Raw genomic sequence first — 10,400 nt, forward strand, 5'->3', positions numbered from 1 at the left:
AGCTACACACTGCAGCTACACACAGCTACACACTGCAGCTACACACTACAGCTACACACAGCTACACACTGCAGCTACACACACAGCTACACACTACAGCTACACACAGCTGCAGCTACACACACAGCTACACACACAGCTACACACAGCTACACACTACAGCTACACACAGCTACACACTGCAGCTACACACTACAGCTACACACACAGCTACACACTGCAGCTACACACTGCAGCTACACACAGCTACACACTACAGCTACACACAGCTACACACAGCTACACACTGCAGCTACACACTACAGCTACACACAGCTACACACTGCAGCTACACACTACAGCTACACACAGCTACACACTACAGCTACACACAGCTACACACTACAGCTACACACTACAGCTACACACTACAGCTACACACTGCAGCTACACACAGCTACACACTGCAGCTACACACTACAGCTACACACTACAGCTACACACAGCTACACACTGCAGCTACACACTACAGCTACACACAGCTACACACTGCAGCTACACACTACAGCTACACACAGCTACACACTACAGCTACACACACAGCTACACACTACAGCTACACACTGCAGCTACACACTACAGCTACACACAGCTACACACTGCAGCTACACACACAGCTACACACACAGCTACACACTGCAGCTACACACAGCTACACACTACAGCTACACACAGCTACACACTGCAGCTACACACTGCAGCTACACACTACAGCTACACACAGCTACACACTGCAGCTACACACAGCTACACACTGCAGCTACACACACAGCTACACACTACAGCTACACACTGCAGCTACACACTACAGCTACACACAGCTACACACTGCAGCTACACACACAGCTACACACTACAGCTACACACTGCAGCTACACACAGCTACACACAGCTACACACTACAGCTACACACAGCTACACACTGCAGCTACACACAGCTACACACTGCAGCTACACACACAGCTACACACTACAGCTACACACTGCAGCTACACACTGCAGCTACACACAGCTACACACAGCTACACACTACAGATACACACAGCTACACACTGCAGCTACACACAGCTACACACTGCAGCTACACACTGCAGCTACACACTACAGCTACACACAGCTACACACTGCAGCTACACACACAGCTACACACTACAGCTACACACTGCAGCTACACACAGCTACACACAGCTACACACTGCAGCTACACACAGCTACACACTACAGCTACACACTGCAGCTACACACACAGCTACACACTACAGCTACACACACAGCTACACACTACAGCTACACACTGCAGCTACACACTACAGCTACACACTACAGCTACACACTGCAGCTACACACAGCTACACACAGCTACACACTACAGCTACACACTACAGCTACACACTGCAGCTACACACAGCTACACACAGCTACACACTACAGCTACACACAGCTACACACTGCAGCTACACACAGCTACACACTGCAGCTACACACACAGCTACACACTACAGCTACACACTGCAGCTACACACAGCTACACACAGCTACACACAGCTACACACTGCAGCTACACACTGCAGCTACTTTTTTCTATTCTTTTGTTTTCCTTTTTCTTTTCCTTCTCTTCTGTCTCATTTTTCTTTTTCTTTTCTTGTCTTTTCCTTTTTCTATCTTTTCCTTTCTTTTCTCCTTTATTTCCTCCTCCTTTTCTTTTCCTGCTCTCTCCTGTTTCATTACTCTTTTCGTCCGTGCTGTTGTCCAGGATCGGTAGCCGGACTGACGACTCCTCGCTGCTTTAAATGCCGTTTCTATTTTAAACCGTCACGTCTCCACGTGCTGCTGCTGCTCTGGTTTCTTCTTTGACTTTGTTGGTGTTGATCCTGCAGAGCTCCCACTGATTCGCTTCCAGAAGCCCATTCTGTTCCCGACCAGCTCAGTGTCTCATTTGGAGGCCTTCAGTGTTTCCTCCACGGCTTTATTTACACACACAGGAGAAGGAAAACGTGATGAGAGCAGTAATAATCTGACCTTTATGTGGGAATCAGTTATTAAAATTAAAGCTGTAAAATAAAATAACGGTGCTGAGCAGGATGTCCAGATTTTAAACCTGCTGAGACGATTAGAAGTTCAAAGAGGAAACATTCTGACCTGAAGAAGAAGAAATAAAGAAGTTCTGGAGTCAAAACGACCAAAATAAAAACCTCTGGGGTCAAAATGACCGAAATAAAGAACCAGTTCAGGTGAAACACCGGGAGGTTTAACATCCTGTCCTCCTCTCTGCTGCCACGATCACTACCACCTCTAGAGGGCGCTGTGGCAGGAAACTGCAGGATGGAATACCAATACATTGGCTGAACTCAGAGGACAGATGCTGATTGGTTGAACTCTTCACCAGTGATCTGCTGGTTCTTCATTAACAAACAGAAAGCAGTCCATCGTCTGCAAAACACGAACAGAATAAAGTTCTGCTTCACACGATTAAACCAGCGCGGAATCAAACACACATTTAACAGAACAGGAAAGTTTCATCTTTCAAAATTTATTAAACTGCTGTAATATGATGAGATGGACATGATTTAACCCTCGACCCTCAGCAACACGACAAACACTGGATCCTGCAGCAGAAAAACCAGAAAACCAACGAAACGCTGGGATGGGAATGAATCCAGGAGGGAAACGGGTCTGATCTCATTCCTCACACTTTGGCTTCTGACTGAGAAAACACACAAAGAAAGCTAAATGAGGTCCGTCTGACTGGAAAAAAAAACACTTTTAAAACAGAAATAAAGCTAAACGAGGTCCGTCTGACTGGAAAAAAAAACACTTTTAAAACAGAAATAAAGCTAAACGAGGTCCGTCTGACTGGAAAAAAAAACACTTTTAAAACAGAAATAAAGCTAAACGAGGTCCGTCTGACTGGAAAAAAAAACACTTTTAAAACAGAAATAAAGCTAAACGAGGTCCGTCTGACTGGAAAAAAAAACACTTTTAAAACAGAAATAAAGCTAAACGAGGTCCGTCTGACTGGAAAAAAACCTTTTTAGAACATTGTCTGTGTTCGTACGAATCCAAAATATTTATCAGCAGCTTTAAGTTCAGGTTGGAATCATGAAGTTCATCTGGTTCAGGAGATCCAGAAATATCTCTAAACTCTTCATCATCTTCATCATCATAACCATCATCATCATCATAACCATCATTATCTTCATCATCATAACCATCATCATCATCTTCATCATCATCATCCTAACCTTCATCATCATCACCATCATCATCATCATAACCTTCATTACCTTCATCATCATCATCATCATCATAACCTTCATCATCATCATCATAACCTTCATTATCTTCATCATCATAACCTTCATCATCATCATCATCATAACCTTCATTATCATCATCATCATCATCATCACCTTCATCATCATCATCATCATCATCATCCTAACCTTCATCATCATCATCATCTTCATCTCTGTGGTGGTTCCTCAGCCGGTTCCTTCCATTTCTCTGTAAGCTGAATTTGTTGATTTTAAAGATCAGAACCAGAGTTCTAATGTTTTAAATAATCTAATAATCAATCGTTCTGTTATTAAACTGTTTGTTAGAACCAGCAGCCTGATGGAAGGACCTGGAACAGTCGTTAAAGATCTGATTAAAGTCCTGTTGGCTTCTGATTGTTGGATGAAGCTGCTGCAGATGGATAGAGGTTTAAGCTCCTCAGGTTCTTCCATTAATGCTCCTCAGGTTCTCTAAGAGGCTGTTTGATCTTTCAGTGGATCAGAACCAGGCTGAGGAACTCTGTAGAACAATAACAATGTTTTGAGGAGTTTTTCTGAGAGAAGCTGAAATAAAAACCGATTTAAACGTTTGATCTGCAGCTCAAAGCCGATCGATCACCGATAACCTCGCTGATTGGTCGGTTTGGACGGGCAGTAGGAAGCTTGTAAACGGACTCTGATTGACGGCAGTTTTAGAACCTAACTGGGTTTCTTCTGTCCTGTGGTTCTCTGATCGTTTGAGCTGAAGATCTGATGAAGTAGAAGCTGGTTTGGTCCCTTAAAAACCAACAAACAGAACCTGAAAGCACAACGAGCTGAAGATGTTCCCCACCATCTCCACTATTACCTCTTCTTCTTTGTGGTTTTACCTCTAAAAAATGTGGAATTGTAAATTTTGCTCCTTCACGGCCTCTGATTTATTTAGCTCTGAAACGTTCATTAAAGGGATTTTTGATTTCAGCAGCAGCTCAGGAAACAGGTTGTGGTTGGTGACACACGGCTCAGTAGATCAAGAAGATGAAGCTAAAACCGACGCTGAAATGTGGAATCATGAAGGAGAAATTGAACTTTTACCAGCGACTCGTGGAAACAGAAAAGTTTGTTTTCCTGTCTATCATATGATGGAGAACGTTTCACAAATAAAACCGACGCTTTGGCTGAACTTAGCGGGATAATTAGAGCGTTACCGATCCAAAAAGGTTTCTAGAATTCCATTTTACCACCAGAACTGGAGGAAACTCAGAGCTGGATTCTGATTCCGGATTAAACCAAGAGAATCTGAACCATCAACATCTGACTCTGAATGTTTTTAACAGATCACCAAGAACGTAAACCTCATTTAGGTTTATGATGGAAAACTAAAGTATTCCATCAGCTCCAGACATTTAGCTCGAAAAACTGCAGAAAATCCTTCATTTAAAGCTTCACACAAGATAAATGTCTGTCAGTGTCCAGGAATACGAAATAAACCAGTAAACTAACTGGTTAAACACTAAATAAACCAGTAAACTAACTGGTTAAACACTAAATAAACCAGTAAACTAAGTGGCTGATGGGAGGACGGAGCGTTTGTTCCTGAACTCTGGAGCTGCAGTGAGGAGCACACAGCAGCCATTTTCTGGCTGCAGAGTGACTAATGCCTGTGGTGATGTTCTGCAGAGAAACGCTGAGGTCAGATCCATCATCTCTGCACAAACATCCAGCCAGCCTCAGCACAGAGCTGCATCTCCTCCTGTGACACTCAATTAAAGGCTCATTTTCTCCATTTTTACTGCTTTTAGCCCTCCTGCTGTCCTCATTTACAGGCACCAAAAAATACTGGTTTTGTCTAAAACAAATTCAACAAATCAGCAAAAAAAATTCCCCAAATTTCTGAAAATTTGCAAAACCTTCAAGAAGAAAATTCCAATAATTCCTTAAAAGTTTCCCTTACAAGTTCTAAAAAAAAAAATCCCTAAATTTGACAAGAAAATTGTGTAAATATTTTCAAAAAATGAGTAAAAATCTTTAAAAAAAAAAAAAAGAAATTATAAGTTTTTCTGATATATATGTAAACACTTCAGATATTTTTCTGGATTTTTTGGAAGATTTTCACTCATTTTTTAAAAGTAATTTACAAGAATGTTCTTACCAAGTTTGGGGGATTTTTAAATAAAATTTCTAAGGGAAATTTCAAATGACTTTTAGGAATTTTCTTCCTGAAAGTTTTGCAAATTTAAAGTTTGAAAATGTGGAAAAAAATATATTTTTACAGTGAAACTTTTGATAGCCCCATTTTCAACATATTTGGTGGAAAAAACTTATAAAAATGTTCTTAAAGATAATATTAAAAGTTGTTGTGATATATATGTAATCACTTTAGATTTCTTTAGGATTTTTTTTGGAAGATTTTTGCAAATTTTTTGACATTTGGCGAGTTTTTTTGCTGAATTTTTGGATTTTTTTCAGACAAGGAAACAATATTCTTTGGTGCCGGTAAATGAAGACAGCAGGAGGATTAAAGGAAAACTGGTATTTTTTTCGTGTAGCTGCGTCCTGTCTGAAGCTAACTCCATTAGCCTACCAATTAGAAGATCGTGGTGGCGTTAGCCACACCGCTAACTGGCTACTACCGACTCCAAAGTTAATCCAAGGAGCTTCTTTCTGAGTCTGGTTTAGTTTGGACTACATGCTTTTTAACTAGGAAGCTAAAGCTGCTAATCTGCTGAATAATTTGCATATTTTGTTCTGTGTAGACTCGGGTAGCCTGGTTAGCTAGTTAGCTTCCACAGCTAATCCAACAGGATGTTTTCTGTATCGTTAGCCACAGCTGCTAACACACAGCAGTGCTTTGGGCATTTCTATCAGTTAGCTTCTTTGGCTAATCCAGAGCTAATATACTGAACATGTAGTTAATCTAAGATGGACCAACAGCTGAACCCTCATTAGAACCAGAAGCAGCTCAGTTCAGATCTACTTCTGCTGCTTCATTTCAGCTCCATTCTCATGAAAGATTCAGTTTCTGCAGCGTGAAACTACATTTCTCTAATTTCCAAACAATATTTGGCGAGAACATTGAGGAGGAACACCAGAAAACTGAAGAACCTGCAGATATCAGACAACAGACGACCTATATTTGGCGTTTTCTGTCTGTTCTGCCGCTGTGTGTCTCCACCCAGAACCGGTTTAAAAAAACTACTGAATAAATTCTGTTCAGTTCCAGAAGTTCAGCTCTCTGTCGCATCTGAGGCACTTTAGTCGATTCTATCGTCAGACGGGGTTCAAGGCACTGGAAGCTAGCTTTAGATACACCTGTGAAGTCTGATAAACACTCCTGCCTTCCTTCTCGAACAGATTAAAGGTTGAAATGAAAACACAGAGATGACCCATGCACTCCATCATCACAGATCACAGCTTTAACAGAGAAAGTCTTTTTTTAAAGGAGATCCTCAAATCGTCTCTTCAGGGTTTTTTTTTCCTTGATTCCGTTTTTTTTGTGTGTTTTATTCTAGCAGATTTGTCCCCTCCGGCTCCGTCATGCATCCCGTCGACAGTAATGAGGATCATCGTCATCCTCACCTTCGTCCTCCAGAGTCCCTCCACGACTGCAGGCATTAATACTGACACTGTCATGCATTGAGTATACGTAGCTAAGCCACGGAGCTAATTATTAGGCCTTAATGCTTTAGTATTTGGACATGCCATGATCTTCGTAAAGGTGGAGTTCCTGTTCCCTTAAACATTCAACACTTAACGGAACAAACAGCCAGTGCACTTTGGTGAAAACCGATGAGGAGATGAAGGACGACGAAGAAGAAAAAATGCAAAAAAAAATCCAAATGAGGTAACGTCTTGTGCATGCCGATATAAGAGAAGAGTCTCCACATGCGTTGGTATAAAGGAGCGTTGCGTGGAGGAATCCTTTAAGGTGCCTGAAGAACGTCCCAGAAGAACACACCTGACCTCCACCTGGAATCCAGCAGGAGGTGAAACTCCAACTCAACCGGGCTTCGTTTGTTCCTCGATCCTGAAATCTGAGTCTGACACACAAAGTCTGGCAGGTTTGATAAATTATCGGCTAATTAGTAAATTGTCCCCACAAATAGTAAAAGTAGCTCCACTTATTCTGCTTTTAAAAACTGGAACCAACAATTAATTGCCGTCAGTTATTCAGTTTGACCCTCGTGTCGTCCTGCGGCTCAAATTTTTAAAGTTTGAAAATGTGGGAAAAAAACTGATTTTAACTGTGAAACTGCTGATGTCCACATTTTTAGGAAAACTTTGAAGATATTTTGGTAGAAAAATTAAAATGTTTCTGAAGAACATTCGCAAAAAAATCAACTAAAATCCAGCGAATTTCCTTGGATTTTGGTTGATGTTTTTGTGAATTTTCTTAAGAAAATCTGAGAAGTTTTACTGATATATATATATATATATATATATATATATATATGTAATCACTTTAGATATTTATAGGATTTTTTGGAAGATTTTTACTCATTTTTTTTTAAATATTTACAAGAATTTTCTTGCCAAATTAGTTTTTTTTTTTTTTAAATAAAACTTTTAAGGGAAACTTAAGGAATTATTAGAATTTTCTTCCTGAAGATTTTTGCAAATTTTCTGAAATTTAGGGGATTTTTTCTGCTGGTTTTTTGTATACTTCCCACACAAGGAAACAATATCTTTTGGTGCCTGTAAATGAAGACAACAGGAGGGTGAAAGAACATTTCAGTAAAAACACTAAAATATTTTCCATTTTCTTTCTCTCTTTGGATGAAACGAGACATCCGAGGAAACTGATCAACGTTTTTCACAGTTTTCTGATCATTTCTGATGCAGATATTTGAGTAAAGTAACGATCCCTTCCTGCTTTGTTCTCTGTAAATCCTGCAGCTGCTTCTAATGCCTGTTTTTAAAGTGCAATAAATCATCTTGTCATTGGAAAGTGCCGCTAAATAAACCTGCATCACGTTAAACTTGCATCGTTGACCGGCTCGTCTGCAAACCGTTTGAAGCGCTTCTATCTGAAGTATCTCGGTGCAAAGTGGCAGTGCTATTGCTGTTAAAGGGGAACTCCGTCGGGTCTGTTGTAGAGAATATTTCTGCCGAAAAATGGCAGTTTAGGTTGAAGCGACTCTAGATCAGAGGAGTTCCTTTAATTTAGGGAGAGAATTCGAGGGCACAAGTCACTAAATTTAGAGAGTAATTCATCAAAAATACCTGCTCATCTTTGTGCTATTGCCAAACAAATCTCTGAATAACATCAACGGAAAGTCTTCACACGTCTGAACGGATGCAGAGAGAGTCGAATGCACCAGTAGGAGTAAAGCATCCGGGTATTTCTACATATTTACAGGAGCGTTGCTGCCGCCTCACACGTCGGTGAGCAGCTTCGTCTTGTTCACGCAGTTCTGGCTCGGCGCTGTGCAGTTGGCAGTTCTGAGGTTGGCTTCCCTAAAGTTGTCGATGCTGTTGTTCATGTCCTCGTCGATCTCCATGTACTCCGACTTGCTGACGACCGACGAGCTGCGCCGGCTGGAGTTGGTGTCGGACGCCAGGTTCTGGTTGCTGACGTTGAGCAGCTGGGCCTGCTCCTCGCCCTCCGTCTCCCGGTGGTAGAAGTAGTTGAAGTTGGACACGATGACCGGAACCGGCAGCGCGATGGTCAACACGCCGGCGATGGCACACAGCGAACCCACGATCTTCCCTCCGATGGTGACGGGGTACATGTCCCCGTAACCGACCGTCGTCATGGAGACCACGGCCCACCAGAAGGCGTCCGGGATGCTGGTGAAGAAGGACTCCTTCTCCTCGGCCTCGGCGAAGTAGACGGCGCTGGAGAAGAGGATGACTCCAATGAAGAGGAAGAAGATGAGCAGCCCCAGCTCCCTCATGCTGGCCTTCAGAGTCTGGCCCAGGATCTGGAGCCCCTTGGAGTGGCGGGACAACTTGAAGATCCGGAAGACCCGGACCAGGCGGATGACCCTGAGAATAGCCAGAGACGTGGCCTGTTCGCCGCCGCCTTTCCCCTCTCGGTTCTCCTGGTCGTCGGCCAGCTCGGTGCCCAGAGTGATGAAGTACGGGATGATGGCCACGATGTCGATGGAGTTCATCATGTTCTTAAAGAACGCCGCCTTACTGGGACACGCAAAGAACCGAACTATCAGCTCAAAGGAGAACCAGATGATGCAGAGCGTCTCTACCACGAAGAAAGGGTCTGTGAGGACGTTGGGTTTGTAAAGCACGGTGGTGTTTCCCACCGTCTGCATCCGGTAGCTGGGGTCCTCCTTCAGCTCCGGCAACGTCTCCAAACAAAATATGACGATAGAAATAAGAATAACCATCACCGACACAATGGCGATCCCCCGGGCCGGACCAGAACTCTCTGGATGCTCGAACAGGAGCCAGATCTGCCGCTGGAACTCCTTCTCCGGAAGTGGTCGCTCCTCCTCCCGGATGAACCCCTCATCCTCACGGAACTTCTCCATGGCCTCGGCGCCGAGCTCGTAGAACTTAATCTCCTCTGAGAACATATCCAGTGGAACGTTGACCGGCCTCCTCAGCCGACCCCCTGACTGGTAATAATACAGGATGGCGTCGAAGCTGGGCCGGTTCCGGTCGAAGAAGTACTCGTTCCGTAGCGGGTCGAAGTAGCGCATCCTCTTCTTGGGGTTCCCGAGCAGCGTCTCCGGAAACTGAGCCAACGTCTTGAGCTGCGTCTCGAAGCGAAGCCCCGAGATGTTGATGACGACGCGCTCGCAGCAGTCGTGGTCGTCGTGGTCGTCGTCGGGCGGATACGGGTCCTGAGGGTGACCCGGGAGGGTGGAGGTCTCGTCCATGTTCTCTGTGGACACCACGGTCATCCTGCTGCTGGTGGAGGGTGGAGGTTCAGCTGGAGATCAGAAGCTCCTAAGAGCTGAGTAGAGCCTCCTGCTCCTTCATCATCATCACTATCATCTCCTTCAGCTCTTCATCACCTGCAGAGGATAAAACACATCCAGTCTGAGCAGCTCCGAGTCTCTGCAGAGATGCAGCAGAAAAACATGCAGCGCTGCAGCTGCTCATTTTTACCGCATACATCAAGTTCACTGCGCCGCCGCTTTG

General features: G+C 43.5%; 1 protein-coding gene and 1 long non-coding RNA gene across 6 annotated transcripts; both read right to left on the reverse strand.

Moving 5' to 3' along the window:
• Positions 1 to 2,549: 2,549 nt before the first annotated feature.
• LOC127535242 (uncharacterized) lies at positions 2,550 to 7,781 on the reverse strand. Of its 5 annotated transcripts, XR_007944066.1 has the most exons (3): positions 3,396 to 5,599; positions 3,324 to 3,350; positions 2,550 to 3,281 (listed from the first exon to the last, which is right to left on the reverse strand). It is a non-coding gene; the product is annotated as an uncharacterized LOC127535242 (long non-coding RNA). The 5 variants fall into 5 exon arrangements; XR_007944065.1 differs by having other exon boundaries at positions 2,550 to 3,350; positions 3,483 to 7,781; XR_007944064.1 differs by having other exon boundaries at positions 2,550 to 3,371; positions 3,483 to 7,781.
• Positions 7,782 to 7,801: 20 nt separating this feature from the next.
• Positions 7,802 to 10,159, reverse strand: LOC127535204 (potassium voltage-gated channel subfamily A member 1-like). The gene has a single exon (XM_051952426.1). The coding sequence runs from the start codon at positions 10,157 to 10,159 to the stop codon at positions 8,669 to 8,671; it is 1,491 nt and encodes a 496-aa protein (XP_051808386.1). The 3' UTR covers positions 7,802 to 8,668.
• Between the last annotated feature and the right edge of the window lie 241 nt (positions 10,160 to 10,400).

The sequence above is a fragment of the Acanthochromis polyacanthus genome, chromosome 1 (genome assembly GCF_021347895.1).
Source record: "Acanthochromis polyacanthus isolate Apoly-LR-REF ecotype Palm Island chromosome 1, KAUST_Apoly_ChrSc, whole genome shotgun sequence".
Lineage (NCBI taxonomy): Eukaryota > Metazoa > Chordata > Actinopteri > Pomacentridae > Acanthochromis > Acanthochromis polyacanthus.